Raw genomic sequence first — 22,168 nt, forward strand, 5'->3', positions numbered from 1 at the left:
TATTATATACTTTATAGTAACCTAATAATAAAGTTAAGATTAATTTCCTAAAATAAGAATAATAATAATAATAAAGACTATAAGTAGCTATATAGCTAATATCTTAATATATATATATTTTAGTATATCTTATATTTATCTATATATACTTAAATATCTTTAGTAAGGCTTAGCTAATAGAATTTCCTTTTTATTAAATCTAATATCTTTTATAGTCTTATATATTTTACTTTTAGGTTATTATAGTATTAATAGAAGATCTCTAGCCTTAAGGTCTTTTCTATTAGGATTACTAACTTATCCTTAAATTATAAGAGTCCTTTAAAAATAGTATATTTCTTATACTTTTTAATAGTTATATAATACTTCTTTAAGAATTTTTAATATTTTTAATCTTTAATTTATAGCTTTTAAATTAATACTTTAAACTTTTAAAATAAATTTATAATATATATTATTTTATCTTTAATAAGCTTTCTTATTATTTAATATAAGATATATTATTTTAAAATAATAACCTTAATTAATAATAAGTCTTTAAGCTATTAACTATTAGGCTCTTTTTATTTAATATTCTATTAGTCTTTAGACTTAACCTTCTTTTTACTTTTACTTTAGGTTATTATTATAGATATAATTACTCTTTAAGCTATAGTAAAAGCACTTAATTAATACCTTATACCTTAGAATAGAGAAATCCTAATATAGGCTTATATAGCTTAAATATATATTTATATAACCTCTAATTATCTTTTTAATATAATAATCTTTCCCTAAAGGTTCTTTAGTAATTATAATATTAAAAATAACTTTTAATTTAATATAAAAAGGATATTTTTATAGCTAATTTTACTTAATATATAATTAAGTCTTTTTAATAACCTATTAATAAAGTTAATCTTCTTTAGTTAATATTTAATATTAAAGTTAAATATAAATAATCTATAAACCTAATAAGTTAATTTATTTTAGAAATCCCTTATTAAAGAGTCTATAACTCCTTTTAATACTTAATAATCTATTAATATTAAAATATCTTATAATAAACTTTTAATAAAAGTTATAAAATCTAAGGAATATTTAAATATCTTAATAGCATTTTAAAGTCTTTTATTCCTTAATAGCTTAGACTTAACTATAATTTATCTCTATACCTTTAGTAATAATAATATATCTTAAAAACTCTACCTTTTATTAATAGAATTTATATTTAAATTATTTTATATATAATTAAATAGCTTATAGTTACTTTAATACCTTTTTTAAGTCTTTAATATACTATTTTTAGTCCTTTAAGAAAATAAATATATTATTTATATATATAATATAATATATATTAAGTAGGTTAAAGAATACTTAATAAATATATATTTAGAAAATTATAAATATATTTATTAGCTTAAATAGTATAATATTATATTTAAAATAGCTATATCTTATTTAAAATATAGTCTTTTACTTATTACTCTCCTTAATATTAATCTAATAATATATATCTTAAATATTTACCTTAAAAATCTATTTTATTTTAATAAGCTTATTTAAAAGATTACTAATTAGAGGTAATAAATATCTATTCTTTATAGTTATCTTATTAAAGCCTTTATAGTTAATATATAAGTAAAAGGTTTTATCCTTCTTAAGGATAAATAGTATTAATACTTTTACTTTACTTTTAAAATATTAAATATACCTATTAATTAGGTTTTTAAGGATATACTCCTTTAAGGCTTTATATTATTTCTTATTTAAAGGATATAAAAGTCCTTATAAAGGCTTTTTCTTTAATTTTAAATTAATAATATATTATACCTTTTTAAGTATTAATAAAAGTTTTACTAATTACTTATTAAATATAGCCTTATACCCTTAAAGTTCTTTTAATAACTTTTCTTTAATTTTAATACTTTTTAATTCTTTATTAAATATAAGGAGGTCTAATTCCTTTAGTATTAAAACTATAGAGATATATAATATATATATTTTCTTTTTATCCTTAATAATATCTTATATAAAGATTTTAGCCTTAGCCTTTATAATACTATTATATTAAAAGGTATTAATTATAATATTAATAATAATTCTTTTTATCCCTATAGATAATTAAGAGAAAATAATATTAAAGCCTTTTATTCTTATTTATACTTTAAAGAATATTTATTAAATCTTCTTTAAAAAACCTTATTTATCTATAAAGAAGAAAATTAATTAATATACCTTAATAGGCTTTTAGACTTTACCTTAAAATCCCTTAAAAGGGATTAACTTATAATTAGCAGTAGGTTAAAAGTTTAATTATTATATTATAATAATACTAATAATATCTATTTATACCTTTATATTAAGAAATATATTTAATAGTTTTTTAATAGCTTTTTATAGAATAATTACTTAAACTATTATATATTTTCCTATAAGAATAGTTTTTACTTTATTAATCTTAATTTTTAAATAAAATATAATACCTTTAATTATAATTATTATACCTTTTAGTTTTCTATATATTAAGATTTATTACCTAATTACTTAATAAATTTTTACTTTAATATATAAACCTTTTAAATTTTAGTGCCTAATTAGGCTTATCCCTAAAGGTAATTTATATTTATTTAATTTATACTCTTTTTAATATAAAAAGTTAAATAATAACCCTACTTTCTATAAAAGTAATATTTTATATTAAGGTTTTTTATCCCTTAAGGTTATAAACTATTTAGTAATATATTATATAATTAATTCTCTTTTTATATATAAAATAGAAATATCTTTTTTAAAGTTAAAGAGTTTTAATAAGATTATATTAAATACTAGCTATACTTTTATTACTATAAAGTATACTTATTTAGCTTTTTATTTAAAAAGTTATTTTATTTCTTTTTTTAAAAATATAAGTTATTATTAAAATATAAGCTAATATACTCTACCTTATATATAATATCTTTTATACTCTTAAAGTTAATTATTATTTTATTTAATTCCTTTTTAATATATATAAAAAGCTTATATTAATATTAATAGCTTAATATAATATTTTTATTAATATTTAAGGTTCTTAAGGAGTTATATAAAGCTTTCTATTAAGTATAATAATATAATAGTAACTTATTACTTTTTAGTTAAATCTTTATTAATTAATTTTAAATATAGTATTCTTATAATATTAAGTTAATATATTATTATTTAATAAAGCTAATTAGGTTTTTCTATTTAAATTTAACCTTTTTAAGTTTAATAATATAATATTATTATTTAATTTACCTTTTTAGCTTAAGTTTAAATAATAACTATTTAATCCTCTATTAAATTATATTAATAAGTTAAAGACTATTTACTGCTTTAATAGCCTTTATTTAGTTATCTATATAAATAAAAGTAATATCCTTATTTAATACTTTATAATTATAATTTAAAGGTCTTTTATATTTTTTATATAAAGCTATTATTAAATATTTTACTAACTATATAATTAATATTTAATATATTTTAACTTATTTAACTAATTATTTAATAAATAAAAATATTTACTTATTATTTTATTTTATAAGAGACTTTATTATTATTATAAATAAGTCTAAAGCTTTATTACTATTATATTTAATTAACTTAAATATAAATTAAATACTTTAGTTATTATAATCCTTTATTTAAAAATATTTATTATATCTCTATAGACTATTTATATATCCTTTAAAATTACTTTATTAAATACTTAATAAAGGTTCTTATATAATTACTTTTTAATTTACTTTTAAATAAAGGAGATTTTCTTATACTTTTTTAATTAAGTAACTTATAGCTAAATAGGTATTATAATTATCCTATTAAAAGGATTATAATTTATTTATAATAGGTTTATATAATATATCTTTTTTTATAAGGTATTACTATTTAATTAGATTATTTTTAGTAAGAATCCCTTATTATTATACTATTTTAATTATATTAACTTCTTAAGTATAAAAATTAAAGAATTATAAGTAAATAGGGTTAAATTAAAGTAATTAAATAATAAATAGATTTAATTATATTATTAAACTTTAATTTAAAGAATTTAACTTTAAATCCCTTAATCTATCTTTTTATATATTAAATTACCTAAAGATCTCTTAAGGACCTATTACTAATTAGTTATATTTAAATGCCTCCTTAATACTTTTATAAAGTATTATTTTATAAAGCTCCTCTTTTATTATAACTATACTTTATAACTATAAGCCTTACCTTATTATAACCTATATAGATAATTTTCTTACTTAAGGAATCTTTAATATATAACTCTATAAAGCCTAAATACTCTTTTAAGATTTCAGTAGCTCTTTAGGCATTATTAGCATAGAGGACAAGTTCCTTTGCCCCCCCTTTTTTAAGCTCCTGCCTAAATAGGCAAAGCAACTTGGTCATACAGTCACAATCCTGTATTAGAGGCGGTTCGATTCGGGCTGAAGTAATAGATTCGATGCCAGTCCAAGGCAGGGCGGAAGTAAAGTGGCAGAAACGACGATCATGGATGCGGCACTTCCAAGCGGCTTCGAATCGCCCAAGGTTAGATGAAGACAAAGAACTGTCCTTCAAGACCTGGAGACTTTGCGCTTACACTTTAGTGCAGTGCGGAGCCTGTCAATGTGAAGAACCGGTTTGCAACTCTTACTGGGTCGAAGGAAACCAGATTTCATCATGAATGGATGTTCACACCTATCCGTGTTGAGTTTCCGTGGCCTTGCTCGGGAAACCTGCGGACAGGCCGCCATTCATCGTCGGCGACTGATATACGAGGGGTAGCCAGCCGACCCTGGGGTTTCAAGACAAAGATCATCGTATCCTCTCGAGTATTCACCTCTTACAAGAGAAAGCTCCGGTGGAGACTATGAGGAGGATTCTGAAGTGATGGCTGCGAATATAAGCAATTACTGCTGGGGCATCAAAATAAATGATATAATGACCCTAATAAAGCCGACACAACCTCATCACTAAATTGTGGTTAGCAATGATAATTTGCAAGACTATGACATCTGCCATTGCTAATTTAGATGCAATTAACAGCTATGTTTAAGAGTGATCGTGCTTCTACGCCATTCCTTGTATAGCAAGCACAAGTTCCTAGCATTGGATACCTTGATTGTATGAAGAAGATTAACGGTACGTCCAAATCTGCTAGTGTTTGGATGAGATGGTTGGCCAACATTCTGTCGGTGCGAGTGTAGGACAGAGATGCAACTTTTTGCTCCTCAAAAAGTCGGGCCCGCGGATCCGAGACCCGCAACCAAGAGCCACGGATTTAGATCCCGAAGCCCTGTGGCCTCGTTACACTACAATTGTCATCGGCAACTCATTTGTTTTGGTATTTTATTTTATTAAAACGTAATGTCAACTAGAGTGGAGTAAATACCTGACGCGATGCCACTGCGGCACTCAGTCTCATACAGCTTTTCACACCTCGCCTCAACGAAAAGGTAATGTTGGTGTCACGGAAACACCTGGATGCGTTCATAACCTTAAGTTACAATGCCAAATCACAGCAGTTCGGGTTGCTTTCCCCTCCTATCTTATCCAATCTGCAGAAGCATGACACTTCTATGGGGATATCTGCACCTGCGGCTGCGACATTGAGTTGCCTTTTGATAATCCGAGCCTCCTCGTTTCGCCCTAGCCGCACGAGACACTCGTGATACCCCTGCAGCGCCCAGACATTGTTGGGGTGCTGATGGGCTGTGACCAGCTTCTCATCAAAGCCTAGATCCTCGGCATACACCTGAGCCGCTTTTTCGACGTAGCCCTGCTCAAGGAGGAGAGCTGCGTATGGGTGTCGAGTAGGCAGCATCCAACCCCAGGGCTCGGAATATACCAAGGAGTCATCCAGCTTGATTGCAAGGCGGAGACATTCAAATGCCCTGCTGTAGTTCTTCTCTCGGTACTCGATTTCTCCGTCCAGCATTGCCTTGGCAACCTCTAGCTCATCGACAACCTTGTTGGGGAAATCTAACCGCGTATCAGGAACTCTCTTAGCGGCTTGTAGAAATAGACCTTGTTCTTTTCTGGCATTTTCAACGTTGCAAGTTGCCGCCCAAGCTATGGCTTTTCCGTAATGGATCATGGCTATTGTAACGCAGTATAACTCCTTGTTGCAGGGAACGGACAGTTTCTTCAGTTCTTCCCAGAACCCGAATCGGATAAGAACGTGCACGCGGACCGACTTGAAAAACTCTAGCCAGCTTGCCATCGGCGGTGAATCTATCAACAGCATATCCTCAGTGATGGTGGCTTCCATTCGATCGGTGGCTTCCAGGGCCATCCGTGATTGCCCGGCCATCATTGCTGCATAGATCAAGGAGTGGTAGTTGTGCATGCGATAGAAGGAGTAAAAGTTCTCGCCACCCTCTCGCCCATAATATTTGTCATCTGCAACTGTCGCCCGAAGGTTTGTATGCACGGCTCGACGATAATCCCCGATCAAAACATCGATATGGCTCGGCATGTGATGAATATGGCCTCCGTCTGGCACGAGATTTCGTAGATAGTCCGCCGGAATCACGGCCAGCTCCGGTTGTTTCGACATCTCGACAAGGTGGATATACATGTGCAATATTCCGGGATGGTTTCGAGCATCTGGATGTTGAAGACCGCGTTCGAGCATCTCCTTGACTTCCAGCACAGGCGTCGTCAAATTCGGTTCACCTGTTTGGGATTCATACAGTTTCCATGGTGCAGTGTTCATCAGCGCGTCGGCAGTGAGTGTGATGATATCGAGGTCGTCCTCGCCAAACTCGTGGTATACCTTCCGCATAGCATCGCCATAGGCTAGTACAGATGGATTGAAGTCGCCAGGTACCTCTCTGTTGGGAAACCGGGATTGTATAGCATGGATGAGGGCCTTCTCTTTGGGAGTAGCCAAGGATGCGTAAGACAGAGCCTTTTTGGAAAGATCGTAGCATTTGGCAACCGTTGTTGCAAGATCCTTTTCATCAAAGGCCATCCAGACCTTGTTGTAGTTTGGGCCGGATGCGAAGGCGGCGCCCCAGTAACCCATAGCGCACTCTGGGTCGTTTGCAATTACTTGGTTGAAGCATGCTGCCGACTCTCGATGGTTGAAAGAGTAGGCCCAAACTAGACCTCGGTCAAACCAGATCTGAGCGTCACGGATTTTGGTGGTGATTGGCCGCGTGTGAGGGCCGAGGTCGTAGTAAGGCTCATGGGCTGGGGTTCTGCCCGTCTTCTCGAGTGTGAGTGCCATTTGTCAGGACAGTCCCAGCTTTCGGAAGACGCAGAAGAAGTTAAAATTAAACAGATGATCTAAATTATTAGGCTTTGATAGCAACTTTTCCCAATGCTAGTAATAGTGTATTCCGCCGTCTTAGCCCGGATCCGGCTTTCTTTTAAACTGACTACGACAGTGTCCAGGCAAACCACAGTGTGACGCAAGCTGGGGAGATGAAAAAGATCTCTGGCCAAGTGGATAGTTGTTTTGATCTTACCGTGGTCGTGATTGGGCTGGGCGCCTTGCTACCTACTACTTCCCCACTATATGTGGCAGCAAGTCGGGTTTTGGTAACTAGATATAAAGCCCGCCGAGCAGCTTGTCTCCTCAGCGCCCACAAGCCTCAAATCCCCTATTGATAGCGGGGTCGGTCCAATTAAAATGCCTCAAATAAGAGGCACTTTATTCCTTATCTACTTTCTATTGTGATAGAGGTACCGGCAATTTCAGTTGCTACGAAGAGGACCCTTGCACACGCTACACCAATAATTGTCAGACATTAGGTGTATTGGTTCCATCGTGTCGAAACTATCACTGCTGATGACTGCGTTATAACTCCTAGCATGATATTCAAGGGGAAATAACTGCAGAAATAATAGTTTCTTAACGAGTTTAAGCAGATAGCAGACTAATAGTATATAATATTGCCTAACTGGTAGACTAATAACTATATTAACATTAAATAGCTTAAGTAAGTTTATATACCTTATATAATACTAACTGATAATTTAAATATAAAACTAATTATTTTAAATAGTTATAGAAGTTATATAATAGTATATTCTTTATTTTCCCTATCTTAAGATAAGTCTTAAGTAATAGAAGGATAAATAGATACCTATATGCTTTTTAAATAATATTTATTACTGCTATCTGTAAGTATATTACTCTTATAGGCTCTAGCTATTTTCTAATAGATTATTTAATGCCTTAAAGTCTATATATTAATAAGAGTTAGAAACGGTCGCTTTATTAAATGATTCCACTCTAATAGATAAGGTCAACTTTACTAGGGCCTGGGCTAAGGCTCGCCGAGTTGGAATGACTAAGAATATGCTGTCAGGCTGGAGGTCGCTGGAAGCTGGCCGATTTCACATGCTAAGGCGCCCTGAAATCTCATAAGATAGGCCAAACGGCAGCCCAAGGGCGACCCCTGAACCTAGGCTGTATTTTGACTGAGATGATGCACCACAGACAAGCCGTCAAATTCGTGATCTTGGGCGGTGGCGAGCTACATACGTCGTCATAGAATATCGCTTACATCCCTTCCTACATCCTCCCATTATGTTACCCAGACAGTGCATACCTTACATCGCGCGCACTAAATTTATTTTCCGACACTTGCATTGTTGATGTCGCCCGCAGCCACGGTGGCGGTAAAATAGGCGCGGGGGTGCTGCTAGACCCACCGGCGGTGACTTGATCTGTTGTTCGCGCAATCCCACGGTTGATTATGTGAGAACCTTTTTTCTCGTAGGTGCTAATCGATCGCGAGGAGGCAATGTAGGTAAAGAGTTGGAGTACACGACGATGGGATTTAAGGTTGGTTCTCCCCCGCCAAGTCTCACATTGCCTTCATTTATCTTCCACTCTTCAGTCAAAGCCAATTCAATCATACTGCCATCTTCTCTACAAATCTCTATTGAATAATCCAACCCTTGGTCAATATGCCCGTGCCCTCATCTACCCGAGCATGGTCTGTCACTGGTGTTCACCAAGACAGCTTTGCTGGCCTGGAGCTTGCCGAAAATGTTCCCGTTCCTCAGCTATGCGAACATGATGTGCTTGTTGAAGTTCAAGCCGTATCTCTTAATTATCGCGACCTTGCCATTCCCAAGGTAAGCAAACAGCCCTTTGATTGCCACATTCACAGAGATTATTTTCGACGACTGGCATACCATTTCTAGGCTAATAACATCTTCAAGGGTCTTTATCCGTTTGCCATGAAGACTCCTGTTATTGCTGGTTCTGATGGTGCTGGCAAAGTGCTGGCTGTTGGCTCCAAGGTTATTGATTTCGCCGTCGGCGACAGCGTCTGTACCCTTTTCAATGAGCTTCATCAGAACAACCCTATCACCCCTGAGGCTGTAGGCAGTGGTCTTGGCGGTGCAGTTGATGGCACACTCCGCAAATACGCTGTCTTCCCCGATCACGGCCTCGTTCAGGCTCCTTCTTCTCTCAACGCTATTGAGGCTAGCACCCTGACCTGCGCTCCTCTCACCGCATGGAACGCTCTATACGGTGTTCAGTCCAAGGCCATCAAAGCTGGCGATTGGGTCCTGACCCAGGGCACCGGTGGCGTTAGTTTGGCTGCTATTCAGTTTGCTGCCGCCGCTGGTGCTACCGTCGTTTCCACTACTTCCTCCAACGATAAGGCTGAGGCTTTGAAGAATCTTGGTGCTAGCCATGTTCTGAACTACCGCGAAGACCCTAACTGGGGGGAGTCTGCCCGTGCCCTGACTCCTAAGGGTCTCGGTTTCGACCATATTTTGGAGATTGGCGGTGCTGCCACTGTTGCCCAGTCCCTCAAGGCTATCAAGCTGGAGGGACTTATCACGATTATTGGATTTCTTACATCCGCTGACAGCGATAAACAGCCTCCTCTGATGGATGCGCTGAACCATATTTGTATGGTGCGAGGTGTTTTCGTCGGTTCTAAGCAGCAGTTCGTTGAGATGAACCGGGCCATTGACTCGGCCAAGATTCATCCTGTTGTCGATAGCAAGATCTTCTCCTTCGATGACGCCCAGGCTGCTTACGAGTATCAGTGGCAAAGACAGAATTTTTGGAAAAGTGGTTATCAAGATTTGAGTTGGTGCAGCACCAGACTCATAAATCTATATCTTTTAAGGGATAGCCGCGTGAAGAATGAAAGTAGTTGTATTATTTCTATAACGCACGTCTCGGTGATTTATCTTCTGCTCAAATTGCCAATTCACTCTTTATCTTATTCGCTGTTGTTATTTTCAGTAGTCCTTGGTATTTTTCTGCTGTATGTTGAACTCGTCTAAACTCAATCCCGGCAATGTAGTTTTTGTGTTTAGATGCCTACTTGTATATTGCCCGCTTATGTAGGTCAGCCGCATCCGGCAACAGTATATGGCTCCCTTGTAAGAATACAAGGCCTTACAGGCACAAACCTCCAGAGAGCCCATGACTGTTCAATGTTCTCACCTCCAGGTCTTTGTTTCTGGCTTTGGGGATGCCCGATACCCTATACTGAACTAAGATGGCACGCCATTGAGTACACCTCAAGAAAAAACATTCGCGTTTCCGCTACCTCAATAGTGACTTCAAGAATTTAGTGGACCTCAGCAAGTATTCGATGATGTAAATAGGCCTTGATGGTTTATTACGATGTGAAAATTCGTTCGGATCTTTTTGCGCAATGATGAATTAATTTAGCGTAGGGCGAATCCTATTCGGGGGAATTATCAAAAATCTCCGACATGGCTAATCAGGCCACGGTTAGGCGTATGTAAAACAAACAGTGGGGCACCGAAATATTTATACAAGACAAGGGCGGAATAAATTTCATTCATTCATTCACTAGACAACTTGCATCTTGCTACGTTTCATTCGAGGGCTTTTCTCTCGACATCAACAGTATGTAACGCCTTGCTATTTTCTTTGCAAGTACATGCAGGGCTCCGTCGTTATTCCCAATCAAGCTTTCAAGATACTGCAATCATTAACACCATGTCGAACAACAAATTATCTAGTCAGAGACTGCAACAAGAGCTACCATGGACCTAACTGCCATTTATATCGAATGTTCCTATGGGGGGCATTGCAACGAGCGATCTTGCCGTCGCAGTATCGAAGAGCGGAGGTCTTGAACAAATTGGCTTTTGCGGCAACGTTTACGGAATGCAAATAGAGATGGAGCAAGCCAAGCAAGCGTTGAAAGATATCAAAGAGACTGATACTCTGCCAATAGGTATCTGAATCATTTGTTTGGATAACAATGTCCAGCCATGGCTTCCACTTTTCCGCCAGTACAAGCCCTCGACAGTTTGGCTATCATTTGGCAACGCGCAACAGTTCTCTAGGTGGGCTCAGGGAATTCGACATGTTTCTCCTCAAACCAAGATCTGGATCCAGCTTGGAGATATGTCTTCTGCATTAGAAGCTGCTAAGATCTGTCAACCAGACGCCTTGGTTCTGCAGGGTAGTGATGCCGGTGGCCATGGACATGCTCACGGCGCAAGTCTCATCACTCTCATTCCCGAAGTCGTTGACGCCCTAGAAAATGAGGGTATTGCTAATATTCCGCTGATCGCAGCCGGTGGTATCATGGATGGTAGAAGCGCTGCAGCAGCGGTGATGCTTGGAGCCTCAGGTGTGGTTATGGGAACAAGATATCTCGGCGCCAAAGAAGCCAACTTTGATGCCAATGTTCGCGAAGCAGTCTTTTCAACTACCGATGCTGGAAAGGCTACTGTACGGTCACGATTGTTTGACGACATCTGGGACGGAACTTCTGGCCTGAAGAGTATGATGGGCGATGCGTGCAGGGTGCAATCTACAAGAACTTCAAATCTGGCATGTCGATTGAGGGGGTGCAGGCAAAATTGTACGAGGCTAGCGGCAAGTCTAACTCTGAGGAAGTTTCAGTAAAGGACATTACGTGCATTTGGGCAGGTACAGGAGTTGGGATGGTGAAGAAATTGGAGAAGGCCGGCGAGATTACTGTAAGAATCAGAGAGGATACTAAGAAGCTCTTAGGGGCTTGCAGTATTTCGTTTTAATGAATATACAGTGCTCTATAAATGAGCCAGTCATTTTAGGCTTTCTTAGTATTTACACCTTAAGATGATAATATCTTTAGAAAATTCTAATGAATTTAAAGTAGCCCTAAATAATTTAAAAAATGGTATTATTATAACGAGGTATGCATATGTATTTTTCGTCCGGGGGACCATCGGCACCAAAAAGTGTTAGAAAATCCAGGAACCCCCCTTCCCTTTAGGATTCAGCGGGTTTATTTAGATCCCCTTCCTTTTCTGGATATGAGAATAATATCATAATAAAAGAACAGAGAGCCTATTCCTGTTATATTAATAATAGCACCTTAATAAAAGAAATATGTATTTTGTAAGGCCCTGGATATATTAATAACGGGTAGTGGGGGAAAACACCTCCAATAAAGAAAAATTATAAAAAAGAATTAGGGAAAGAAAACGATAAGCTTCTAACGGCTACACTGATCCTTAAGTGTGAGAATTAGCCTCAGTTTAATTAGGTATTAACCCTACTCGCGTATGTAACAGTTCCCAGCCGCCAATCTAACATTTTCCGGACCTGCAAGCTTTTTACGAACGCCAGTCACGGTACCACGAAGGATGCAGGATTCAGAACATTCGTTCCTGCCAGACGTCGACTCGCTAGGGTTGTACGGGCAGCAGGCCCTCCGCGAGCCCAATGTGGTCGGCAATGGCACCAGCCTTGCTGCCGTCGCAGCAGCCGCATGGCGTGTTTCAACTGCCGTTCAGCGAGGCATCGATGTGATCGCCTGGATCCATGGTAAGTGACCCCACGGTCTGCCATCAATTTGGGCGCGTCATCCATTTTTGCTGATACTGGAGCCCTTGAAGCTCACGCTGCGCTTCACATAACCAACCGTGTAGTTATCCATCCATTTCTCACCGTGGGCGCAAGCCGGGAAGCTCTAAGTGAGAACTCCAACTTTTCCGAAACCTCGCAGAGCCGAGTATCCCTCGCTGCTAACCCCTCCGATAGCAAACCGGATACGGTTGAGAAGCTCTTGTTGCGCATCAGCGAGAGCCCGGTGGGTGACCAAGTAGTCCAAGCCATTCTGAACTCGGCAGCGGCAGCCTCGTCCACATCTCCGGCAACAGTGCCAACAACTCACCAGAGCGTTCCGCATGAATCATCGCGCATTTCGGAGTCTACGACGACAGAACAACTTACCTTACCTGATGGGCCTTGCCAGACACGTTGCACCCATGCTACGGAGCCCAAGGCTCAACCGTCGACAGTGTCTCCTCTTGATATCCTCGCGGTTGCGGTTGACGCAGTCAGTGCACCCACTGACTCTGACTCTGAGCATCCAACCCTCACATCGCCGTCACACTCATAATCTCCTGCATATGGGGGACCCGGCTCCAACCTGACTGTCGCCAACCGACAGTTTGCCAGATACTTCGGTAACTTAAACCGTCATTCAGACTCGGGAAGTCAAGCACTATAGCTGACACTTCTGGCATCTGTTTAGTGCCGCACAGCACCATGCAAACAGACTGGCAGGTTTTGTCTAGTCAAACCGTAGAGAGCATATTCAAGCTAGAATCAACTGCCTGTGACCCTGTTGCTGCTCGCCTAATTGACGAGACCGACGCTAGCTATCTATTCCATTTGTACGTTAGAGCTTGAGGGTGTTGGTTCCTTGTCCACTTGTACTAGAGAATGATACAGGATCGCTAATATGCTTCCTCAGGTTTTTCAGCACTCGTAATCCTTTGTTGGGGTTGCTAGATCCAGAGCTACATACTCCTGAATACGTCTATACCTTGTCTTTTACCCTCTTCTCTGCCATATGCGCCCTAGGCTGCGCGATCTCATCGCGGCCTCGAGATCGCGTAATCTACGCCGCGTTGCTATCATTGGCGGAGGCGAACATGAAATGGTCTATCGCCGTCTCTGTCAGAAGCCTAGAGACAATACAGGCTATTATCCTTATGCAATATTGGGCACCTATGTGTACGAGACATTCATGCGACCCTGCCTGGTTGCATTTGAGCCATGTAAGAGAAGCCCTAAGGACATCCGGAAACTCTTGTGCGAATGTGATGCTGACGGGGATGTTCGGAAAGGCTGCTCAACTAGCTAGAGAGTTGGGGATTTACGAAACCGATAGAATCGACAAGTACCTCGCGGCGTCCGTACCAGTAGCGGCTGATGAGAAAAAGGAACGATTCCGTCGGAACATTGAGCGAACCTGGCTCTATATCTTCATCGCCGATAAGAGTTTTGGTCTTATCAACGGACGTCGCCTGGGTGTCTCCTGGAATGAGTTGCCGCCTGACGTATATGCCTGGTGGCAGAATCCCATGGCCACCGCCCACGACCGCATGATTAGCGGGATTGTGGAGACCAGAGGCATTCTGGTATGTATTCATTCCCGGATGTTCAATCTGCAAAGTTCTTCCAGGGTGCAATGACCGCTAATCAGAGATAGCTGGATGCGCTCAAGGAAGGGAAAAACGGGGATATGACCTTGCTGTCCGTTTTCAAGTGGCACAGCCGGTGGTTCGAAACCTTGGAACATGTGCGCGGCGTGAGGTGTACGCCCGATGCTTCACCTTCAAGCGTTTACTTGCCACTCTTGGCTTTCTACATGGATCACAGCATCTTGGTGCTTAATGCTCAAGCAATAGCGCAGTTGGCGAAACCAAATGACGAGACGACATCACCGGAACTCGAAGCAGTCTACCAAAAGACAGTCAAAGTGGCAACTAGAACGCTGAACAGTGTGCTAAACGATCCTATGATGGTCAGTTTGCGACTGGGATTTCACAATAACCAATACATCATGATCTGCCATGCTGTTGCGGAGGTCGTCCAAGTATGTTGTACCTCCGAATAAATCTGTTCCAAAGCCTCGTTCAAGCAGGAATATGGGCCACTCCGGGTATCATTTCATAGCTAATACGTATTCTGGTCGCCAGGCTACCAAGAAGAACCTCCTGTCGATACAGGAGACCGCCGATGCCGCCTCGTATATGAGAGCCATACCAGAGCACCTAGACAAAATTGCACAACAGCTTCCTGTCACATCGTTAGCTCGGATGTACGCAAGCCTTTCCCGCTGCTTGATGCTTCAGCTTAACAAAGACATCGTACCCGTGGGCGAACGAAGTGGATCTATTGTCAGCCTTTTTAATTCTTCATCTGCACCATGGCGGTCTTGGGAGACATCCCTCGACGGCTTCGATCCGGCCTCTTTGAGTCTGGAGCAGATGATGCTCGACATGGGCTGGGATATTCCTTTCGACGCAGAAAGTGACACTTTCTTGTTTCCTCAACAGGGGATTTAATCACCACAGCTTTATCTATACTGATTGTCCTACGTGCGGGGATTATTCCGAGTCTTCCTGTTACATCAATGCAGCTTGGCGGACGGTAGACACGCGATTCGTAACGTTGGGGAACTTGACAGGGTGAGCGTGGTGGGCGAGTCAGGCCAGATTAACGAAGACTTTTTAATTACCCTTGTTCTGCATCCTCCTTTCCTTCCGTTCATGCTCGGACAGGCTGTCACTTTTTTTCACTCTCTCTTTCGCCGCACCAATTGGGAAATATTAGCCGAGGACAACAGTTTAACTAACAAGAACGCTCGAAGCTAAATCGGCATCTAACCTACATAGCGTGGAGGACGTCCTCTGGCTTGGATACTTGCTCCGGACTCACAAATACTGTTGATCAAGAGCATCCTGTTTTGGAGGGTAAATACATGGGCGTTTCCGAAGGGTTTGTACCAACCACAGCTGTTATAACATAGTACAAGTAATTTAAATTATCACTCCCCCTCCAGTGACCATCCGTCCATTCGCGGTTAACTTGTGCCCCATTATCACAAACACCTTTATCCCAAGGTCAATAGTTTCCCTGCACTCATGGGGCGAATGATCACGGGTTTGGTCCCTTGGGAAGAGCGTGGGCGAGCCTTAGACGCAGCACCCGGATGATCCATCAGGCAACCAAGGGCGTCTAAAGTGCGTTGCAAAAGTTCCGACAACTTTCCAAGCACCCCCTTCATCATCCAAAACAGGAAGACCACTCAACACACTAATTTTATACGCTCTTTTGACTCATTTTGCCCTTTAATTTCTGAATTATTGATAGGTAACGCTAATGATAAATGGAGCAAATTTCTGAGAATCCAGGACCTCAGCCTTCACGCCGGTGGAAGTGGTGTGCGCTTTTGCTTAAGGAACAGAAACAATTTCACCAATTCCAGTGCGTGGTGAATTGAAAGTGAGCGTAATTCTTCTGCACCTCTTGCCAAACGCGTGCCTATCATGGTAGCTAATATCAACCGCCCGGAGCCTATGATTCGCTGCGTCGTTGATAATAACGGCCCAACAATTGTACCATCAGGGTGAACCCGTGCTGTTACGCACTCGGAGATAGTCTGCAAACTTGGTTAGTGCTATAGGTGCATCTCTGATGCCCACAACAACCTCGACCATGCTGAGCCCTCTGCCTTCTTGGATCTCTGGGTCGCTCAAAGCCATTTCCAACTGGCCCCACGTTTCAATCCTTCTAACCCTTACTGGGTAGACTTCGTTGTCCAACGGAGCACCAAAGTACTTTGGTGCCTCCAAGTGACACCAGGGTTGGATATCGTTATAACTAGCATTGAATCCGTGGATAAGACGCTCTATCGCATATCCGTTATTGTTGATCACAAAGATAACAATATCCAGCTTATTCCTGATGATATCGCTGATGGCTTGCGCAGACATCTGGAGGCTACCCTCACCCTCAAAGAGAATCGTTCGTCCTTGTGGCCGGCTACCTTCTTTGTCCATGTCTCTCTGAGTGAGAGCAACTCCCTGTGATGCAGCACGCATGTAGCCAATCGAAAGCCAGATGCAAGAATTGATCAGTGTCGTTTGCCTTGGGAGGACGAACGACTGGCCACCATATGAGGATGTACCCGTTTCCGTCATTACCACGTCGCCCGGGCGGAAGAAATGAGACATGCGTAGCCAAAAGGAGTATTGATCCACTTTTACATCAAGTACTGGCGGTGCCAGAGCTTGCAGAAGTTCCCGGGGATGTCCTGGGTTCGGTGGAAATGGCTCGTGCTGGGGCAAAAATGTTTGCTTTAGTGCCCGTATCATCTTGTTCAAGAAAGACCCGATATGTATGCCGCGTGAGGACGACGTCGCCTCAAGTGGGTCGTTCATTTCCACCGTATTCTTCTCTATAGAAACAGTAACTTGACTATTTGGCCACGCAGTAAATCCATATGTGTTGGTGTCCGAACCCAGAGGACCGAAATGGAGCACTAGATCACGACTTTGCACCCAGGCCGCGTGGGTAGAATCACCGGCTAAACCGCTGAATACACCATGGAAATTCGGCAGCGATTCATCTACTAGACTTTTCCCGAACGGTGTCGTCAGAGTAGGGATGCCAGTCAGTCGCACCAGCTCGTTGAGCTCGTCCCGGACGCCAAATCTGGCAGCAAACCCATCCACCAGAATCAAGGGTTTTTGCGACTGTTGCATTTTCGTAACCAAGGCGCTGACTGCTTCGTTCTCAAGTGGCTCGCTATGCCCTAATAGTGTTAGGTCGATACGCTTGGAGGAAAGTGAAACCTCGGCGACGACCATGTCGGTTGGAATTTCAATGTAGACCGGTCGACACTGTAAGAAGAATTTCTTGAGTACCTCGTCGATCAGGCTCGGTGCCGTTTTGGCATCAACCAAATTGGCCTGCGCCACTGTGAAAGATTTGTACACATCTGCGAAGACTCTAAGGTTTCCGTCGCCAAGCTAGTGGTGTAGGCATGATCCAGCAGTCTGGGCTCTTGTCGGAGGAGTACCAACAATATGGACAACGGGGGCCTTTTCAGAGTAGGCACCACCTATTGCGTTGATTGCTGAGAGTTCTCCTACACCGAACGATGTGACCAGGGCAGATATTCCTTTGATCCTGGCGTAACCATCGGCCGCATAGCCAGCATTCAACTCATTTGCATTTCCGACCCAATGTAAGCCAGCGGGTTCTAGAAAGTCTAGGATCGTGAGGTTGTAATCTCCTGGAACTCCATGCACAGAACAGACTCCAAGTTGTGTTAACCGAAGGAAGAGATATTCGACCAGATTGGTGCGTTTTTCCATATCAGCGGTCTATGGCAAGGTTCAGGAGGAACCAGTGAAAGGCGATATTTCTAGGGGATCTTGTTCTTGAGGTTAAACTTGTGTTTCCTGCCGTCACAAGTCAAACGGCCGTTGACGCGCAAGCTTTATGTTGTCCTCCATTACAAGCGAGCTCCACTTTTGCTTTGGCACTCTACCCTCCGTCGTCGGAGCGGTGGGCTTAATACATGTTCATATTGTCCTTGGCGACTTGCCCGATCATCGTTGTTGCTCCGCTTTCGCCGATTTGTCCGGGATGGCATGGAGGAGCAACATGCCGTGGGCAATCCACCTGGGCTTTATTCTTCTTTCCTCATCTGAGATGTGATCTTTATGATTGGTCTCACGAGGGTACGTCCATCCCTCCCTACCCACCACTAAAACATGCCTATCGTAAAGGAGTTGAACTCCAACCTCGGCATCGCCGGTATTGACCGTACCTTGTCAACGTTCGTGCTTGACTGACTTGACTTACCACTAGTGCCTATACATCAGGGAAGCATGATGCATGCGGCCACAGCCTCCCTAGCATCTGCAATCTCTCAGGCTGGAGGAACAGGCATTATCACTTTACCTAATTTTCTCACGCCTGCAGCCTTATATAAGGAGATTTACTGTTAGTAGAATCTCATATTAAATCTTTTTAGAGTAAAGACTACTTTACTACTAAGTCTTATACTGCTAGATTATTAAAGCTATACTGATACTGCAATTAATAAAGGCACTAAGATAATAAAACTGCTAAAAATCCCCCCAGAAGTATTATTACCTAGTTTAAGGATGCTAATGTTACTGTATTATATAAATGTATAAATATTTAATATTTACAGAGGAATGTAAATCTCAGCATTAATTCTTTAACTGTTAACTGGCTAAATTGGAGAAAGTAATATTATAAGACTTGTCCTATTTAACAAGGTTAGATAGACAATTAGGATTCTATTTATTGCTATTAGCGGCTTTACAGCATACTACACACATAGGACTAATAAGCTAACTGCTGACAGGTATAGACCATTAGCTAAGCTATCGCTTTTTACTAAGATAACCCTATATGCGACTAGCTTGTGTAGCGGATGAAAGGGCGCAGTAGAAGCCTTGAAGGAGACTGCCTATATCGCATGCCACGCATACTTCCGATCCAATCCGTGACTACCCGAGAACTAAATAGGCCAATTCGGCCAAAGCGGAGAAGTCGGAATTACTCATCGCTTGTAGGATACCGCCCCACTTTAGCCTCAGCTTTTAAAGCAAATGCTTTCCCAATCCTCTTCCCTCGACGTATTAGGCGTGTTTAAGGCGCCTTAAGACACTTAATGTTACTTCCTTCCTTTATCGTCTTTCTAATTCTCTTTACCCTGCTCTCGTTAATCGTCGTTGACCCGCAAGATGGCTTTGGAGAAGGTTTCCTACGGTGATTAATACCTAATAACTTCCTTCTATTCCCACTTTTTGTGGCACAAGGCCAAAGTTGACGTGATAAAAAGTGACCCTAGATGTTTTCACGACCAAAAGGTGGTTCCCCACAGCTCTAGCATCATGGCCGCCCTGAGAATTTAACAGAATTACTAATTTCCTGTTCTCATCAGGTACAAAGGAAATCAGGTGGCCGTTGTCGAGGTTGGAAGTGATGCGCTACTGCCTGTTCATATGCAGATGATTGCACGAGAGTTTAACTTCTCCGAAACCGTCTTTCTGCGTCGAAACAGTAAAGGGACGATGTCTATCAACATTTTCACCCCTGTGAACGAGATGGACTTCGCCGGCCATCCTGTCATCGGCACTGGCCATGTGATATTTCGACAGCTACTTCCTGGTCTTGTCGCAGATCGTACCGCCTCTTCAGAGATCACTCTTTTGGCAAAGGCAGGACCAGTTGTTGTGCGATATGATCCGACACGAGAAATTGTGGCAGCCGAAGTGCCACATAACATCCATATTCATTCACATCCTACTAGTAAACACAGCATTCTCGAGACTCAACCGAGCTTGAAGACTCAGACGTCTACGCTGGAGCAGAGTTATCCATGCCTCTCTATCGTCAAGGGCGTCACCTACACCTTGGTAGATTTTACGAATCAACCTGAGATGTTTGCCGCCGTTGCCGCAGGCCCTAGTCAGATTGCAGAACTTGATGAGGGCTGGGCACCCTCTTTTACCGGGGTGATGTATTACCGGGTGGTGTCGGATCCTTACATCGAGGATGATAGGAAGGTGCAACAACTGAGAGTTCGTATGATTGCCATCGATCTTGAGGACCCCGCCTGTGGAAGCGGTTCGTGTGCTTTAGGTGCATATCTTGCGCTTCAGCAAGGAGGTGCAGGTGGTAGATATAGATTCTATCTTGACCAGGGACAGGAAATTGGACGTGACAGTAATATCATTGTCGACATTGTGTTGGATGAGACCGGAGACCGGGTATCAAGTATATCCCTGTCAGGGCCTGCAACGCTAGTCACTGAGGGCACTTTGTTACTGCCCGAGTAGAGCAATTTCGAGTATTATCTTCTGCTATTAATTGATACGCAAATACACTAGCAAGCCGTTTAAACAGAGATGGTGCCTAAGGCTGAGATAAAGATAAGAAAAAAAGTTAAGAAAGGACAGTATAGATAATTATAATACGCAGCATATTAGTAACTTTAGTTACTCTAAATGTAAATTAAGTTAATATAATAGGCCTTAAGGATAAGACTATAAAAGGGAAGAGATTATATTATAACTTAAGCAGTTATATTATATATACCTTATATTTACCTTTTACTTACTTATATTTTTACTCTCCTTATACTTAATTAATAAAGTGTAAGGGTATTAAAGTCGCTAAACCTTTAGGGAAGGCTCAGGCCCCTTATATACAGGTATATAGCACAGTTATAGCATATTATACTATAACTGCTTAATCTTTTAATCTATTAGGGAAATACAATATACCACTTATACTCTTATAATTATTATAGTATAATATAGGTCTTCTAGCTATACGAAGGTCATCAGTTTAATTCCTCATCAAAGGCTTACTAAGACCTATAATCGCATTAGGCTTACATTAGGCTTATAAGGCAGTATACAGTTGCCTACTGCAGCTAGCCTTAAGGGTTAATATCTATTATATACTCTAGGCCTTAAAGTAGGGCCTAATAGTAACTAAAGGTACTAAATACGCTAAGATAAGCTATCTGGCTATAATATAAGCTTAGTCTTAAAGGGCAGACTACTATAAGACTTCTATAATAACTTAAGATATATCGCTATTAGAAGGAGGGTAATTATAAGGGTATTAAAGTCGCTAAACCTTTAGGGAAGGCTTAGGCCCCTTATATATAGGTATATAATATAGTTATAGCATATTATGCTATAACTGCTTAATCTTTTAGTCTATTAGGGAAATGCAGTATACTACCTATACTCTTATATAAAGGATTAATACTTATAAGACTAATAATAACTTAAGGTATTATTATTTCCTTTAGAAATCCCTATAGTATATATATATATATTCCTTTAGTATTAATTAGTATATTTAACTTATTAGCTAATAATAAAACCTTTTTATTTAAATATAATTTACTTATTTTATTTATTATTAAAAAATATAATACTTTATTATTACTTAATTTATATACCTTATAACTCTATAAGTATAAATTAATATAAATTAATTTACTATTATAGTATTATTTTATATTTATTATAAATTAAAAATTAAATATATTAATTTTAAATTATAATATAATATATTTAATAAGTAAGCTATTTAAATAAGCTACTTAAAATTCTTAACCTCTTTTATTACTTAAATAATAAGATTTTTATAATATATTTAATTAAATAAAATTAATTATTATATTTTTCTTTAAATACCTTTAAAGTTTCTTAATAAGTCTTTATATTATATTTAATTTTATTATATATATTATAATATTAAATATTTAATTTAATTAATTTTTTTTAATTATTATTTTTTAATAATTTATTTACTATTTATATATTAATATTTATTTAATTAATTACTTATAAT

General features: G+C 39.4%; 5 protein-coding genes across 5 annotated transcripts, besides 30 other annotated features; 3 read left to right on the forward strand and 2 right to left on the reverse strand.

The window, feature by feature from the left end:
* Window positions 1-96: 96 nt before the first annotated feature.
* Window positions 97-157: a repeat region.
* Window positions 158-320: 163 nt separating this feature from the next.
* Window positions 321-533: a repeat region.
* Window positions 534-788: 255 nt separating this feature from the next.
* Window positions 789-971: a repeat region.
* A 30-nt stretch (window positions 972-1,001) lies between these two features.
* Window positions 1,002-1,088: a repeat region.
* A 101-nt stretch (window positions 1,089-1,189) lies between these two features.
* Window positions 1,190-1,244: a repeat region.
* Window positions 1,245-1,305: 61 nt separating this feature from the next.
* Window positions 1,306-1,421: a microsatellite.
* A 50-nt stretch (window positions 1,422-1,471) lies between these two features.
* Window positions 1,472-1,535: a repeat region.
* Window positions 1,536-1,777: 242 nt separating this feature from the next.
* Window positions 1,778-1,858: a repeat region.
* Window positions 1,859-1,878: 20 nt separating this feature from the next.
* Window positions 1,879-1,931: a repeat region.
* Window positions 1,932-1,966: 35 nt separating this feature from the next.
* Window positions 1,967-2,016: a repeat region.
* A 16-nt stretch (window positions 2,017-2,032) lies between these two features.
* Window positions 2,033-2,091: a repeat region.
* A 199-nt stretch (window positions 2,092-2,290) lies between these two features.
* Window positions 2,291-2,568: a repeat region.
* Window positions 2,569-2,595: 27 nt separating this feature from the next.
* Window positions 2,596-2,649: a repeat region.
* Window positions 2,650-2,702: 53 nt separating this feature from the next.
* Window positions 2,703-2,807: a repeat region.
* Window positions 2,808-2,838: 31 nt separating this feature from the next.
* Window positions 2,839-2,909: a repeat region.
* A 16-nt stretch (window positions 2,910-2,925) lies between these two features.
* Window positions 2,926-3,047: a repeat region.
* Window positions 3,048-3,082: 35 nt separating this feature from the next.
* Window positions 3,083-3,257: a repeat region.
* Window positions 3,258-3,359: 102 nt separating this feature from the next.
* Window positions 3,360-3,435: a repeat region.
* Window positions 3,436-3,441: 6 nt separating this feature from the next.
* Window positions 3,442-3,538: a microsatellite.
* Window positions 3,539-3,549: 11 nt separating this feature from the next.
* Window positions 3,550-3,757: a repeat region.
* A 72-nt stretch (window positions 3,758-3,829) lies between these two features.
* Window positions 3,830-3,906: a repeat region.
* Window positions 3,907-3,917: 11 nt separating this feature from the next.
* Window positions 3,918-3,946: a repeat region.
* Window positions 3,947-3,960: 14 nt separating this feature from the next.
* Window positions 3,961-4,047: a repeat region.
* A 1,450-nt stretch (window positions 4,048-5,497) lies between these two features.
* FPSE_07573 (uncharacterized protein) lies at window positions 5,498-7,228 on the reverse strand (the record flags this gene model as incomplete). Its single annotated transcript, XM_009260691.1, has 1 exon — window positions 5,498-7,228. The coding sequence occupies one exon, from the start codon at window positions 7,226-7,228 to the stop codon at window positions 5,498-5,500; it is 1,731 nt and encodes a 576-aa protein (XP_009258966.1).
* A 544-nt stretch (window positions 7,229-7,772) lies between these two features.
* Window positions 7,773-8,474: a mobile genetic element.
* A 445-nt stretch (window positions 8,475-8,919) lies between these two features.
* Window positions 8,920-13,355, forward strand: FPSE_07572 (uncharacterized protein; the record flags this gene model as incomplete). The annotated part of the gene is made up of 5 exons (XM_009260690.1): window positions 8,920-9,090; window positions 9,178-10,013; window positions 11,305-11,747; window positions 12,533-12,778; window positions 12,841-13,355. 5 exons carry the CDS (start codon window positions 8,920-8,922, stop codon window positions 13,353-13,355), a joined length of 2,211 nt encoding a protein of 736 aa, XP_009258965.1.
* A 149-nt stretch (window positions 13,356-13,504) lies between these two features.
* FPSE_07571 (uncharacterized protein) lies at window positions 13,505-15,312 on the forward strand (the record flags this gene model as incomplete). The annotated part of the gene is made up of 4 exons (XM_009260689.1): window positions 13,505-13,632; window positions 13,713-14,382; window positions 14,454-14,840; window positions 14,944-15,312. The coding sequence occupies 4 exons, from the start codon at window positions 13,505-13,507 to the stop codon at window positions 15,310-15,312; spliced, it is 1,554 nt and encodes a 517-aa protein (XP_009258964.1).
* A 1,059-nt stretch (window positions 15,313-16,371) lies between these two features.
* FPSE_07570 (uncharacterized protein) lies at window positions 16,372-18,129 on the reverse strand (the record flags this gene model as incomplete). The annotated part of the gene is made up of 2 exons (XM_009260688.1): window positions 16,372-17,781; window positions 17,836-18,129. 2 exons carry the CDS (start codon window positions 18,127-18,129, stop codon window positions 16,372-16,374), a joined length of 1,704 nt encoding a protein of 567 aa, XP_009258963.1.
* Window positions 18,130-18,942: 813 nt separating this feature from the next.
* Window positions 18,943-18,974: a repeat region.
* Window positions 18,975-19,866: 892 nt separating this feature from the next.
* FPSE_07569 (uncharacterized protein) lies at window positions 19,867-20,634 on the forward strand (the record flags this gene model as incomplete). The annotated part of the gene is made up of 1 exon (XM_009260687.1): window positions 19,867-20,634. One exon carries the CDS (start codon window positions 19,867-19,869, stop codon window positions 20,632-20,634), a length of 768 nt encoding a protein of 255 aa, XP_009258962.1.
* A 1,072-nt stretch (window positions 20,635-21,706) lies between these two features.
* Window positions 21,707-21,887: a microsatellite.
* A 47-nt stretch (window positions 21,888-21,934) lies between these two features.
* Window positions 21,935-22,018: a repeat region.
* A 16-nt stretch (window positions 22,019-22,034) lies between these two features.
* Window positions 22,035-22,072: a microsatellite.
* Window positions 22,073-22,093: a repeat region.
* Window positions 22,094-22,165: a repeat region.
* Window positions 22,166-22,168: the final 3 nt, after the last annotated feature.

Source organism: Fusarium pseudograminearum, chromosome 4 (genome assembly GCF_000303195.2).
Source record: "Fusarium pseudograminearum CS3096 chromosome 4, whole genome shotgun sequence".
Lineage (NCBI taxonomy): Eukaryota > Fungi > Ascomycota > Sordariomycetes > Hypocreales > Nectriaceae > Fusarium > Fusarium pseudograminearum.